This window comes from Rhagoletis zephyria, unplaced genomic scaffold, assembly GCF_001687245.7.
Source record: "Rhagoletis zephyria isolate East Lansing unplaced genomic scaffold, Rhagoletis_zephyria_1.1 Rzeph_scaffold_22297, whole genome shotgun sequence".
Taxonomy (NCBI): Eukaryota; Metazoa; Arthropoda; class Insecta; order Diptera; family Tephritidae; genus Rhagoletis; species Rhagoletis zephyria.
The window spans coordinates 3,472-4,602 of record NW_016179355.1 but is presented as its reverse complement, the minus strand read 5'-3'; the positions used below and the strand labels follow the sequence as shown (position 1 = coordinate 4,602).

The window sequence follows — 1,131 nt, the reverse complement described above, 5'->3', positions numbered from 1 at the left end:
TCTATTTTCGAAAATCCTCAACCATAAAACGATCAACCGGATTTCGGTTGCGCTCACTTCTGCGAAGTGGTTCAGCTGCAGGCGATTCATGAAGAGAGATGTTCTGCTCCGCAATGTTACGCTCAGCGGGATTAACAGCGCAAGACGAATGTTTATGTACAGTGGCGTCGAAAAAAGGTTGCGCTGTGGGACGATCTTCGTTTCTTTCCTTGAGTTGGTTTTGGTGTCGTTTTTGATAGCCCATCGGGGAATAAACGATGTACGTCATTTTGCCCAGAACTCTGTCGATGCAACCTTATATCCACTTAAGGCCGCCAGCATAATTCCGCATGTAAACCAATTGCGAGGGTTTAAATTTTGCGTTGGCCTTTTTGTTCGGTTTACTCTGAGTGATTGGCAGTGCTTGCGATAGCAACGTGCGAACGGCGCGACCATGCAATAGTTGTGCAGGTGTCTTAACTTCAGCGTTGGGCATTGAACGATACGTCGAACGGTATTTTATCAAAGCAGCTGGAATCGACAAGCCATCTTGCAAATTCTTGACCATTGCCGTTTTGAAAGTGCGAACAAAGCGTTCAGCTAATCCGTTTGATGCCGGGTGAAAAGGTGCTGATGTGACATGTTTTATTCCATTTTTAGCGCAAAATTGTTTGAAGAGGTCGGCTGTCAGTTGCGGCCCATTGTCACTGACCAGCGTCTCGGGAAGCCCTTCAATAGCGAATATGGCGGATAGAGCCATAAGGGTATCTGTCGTCGTCGTTGTTTTCAGCTGTGTCACATAGGGATATTGCCAGTATGCATCAACACATACTAGCCACATATGATTAAATACAGGCCCCGCGAAGTCAATGTGCACACGCTCCCATGGTCGTGCGGCCTCCGGCCAGTTGCTGAATTCGCAAGCAGGATTCGATGAGTTCGTTTTGCAGATTTCACAGTCTTTAGCGAGGTTCTTGACGCGGACTTATCAACTGGCGACGAGATTTTTAAATAAGCAACCCGTACGTGTCATATAAAAGTTATTCTCGGTTTTATTTTATAATTAATAATGCCGGACGAAAAACCGCCTNCCCATTGTCACTGACCAGCGTCTCGGGAAGCCCTTCAATAGCGAATATGGCGGATAGAGCC

General features: G+C 46.6%; 1 protein-coding gene across 1 annotated transcript; it reads right to left on the bottom strand.

Moving 5' to 3' along the window:
• Positions 1-295: 295 nt before the first annotated feature.
• LOC108381368 (uncharacterized protein K02A2.6-like) lies at positions 296-820 on the bottom strand. Its single transcript, XM_017637785.1, has one exon. The coding sequence runs from the start codon at positions 818-820 to the stop codon at positions 296-298; it is 525 nt and encodes a 174-aa protein (XP_017493274.1).
• Positions 821-1,131: the final 311 nt, after the last annotated feature.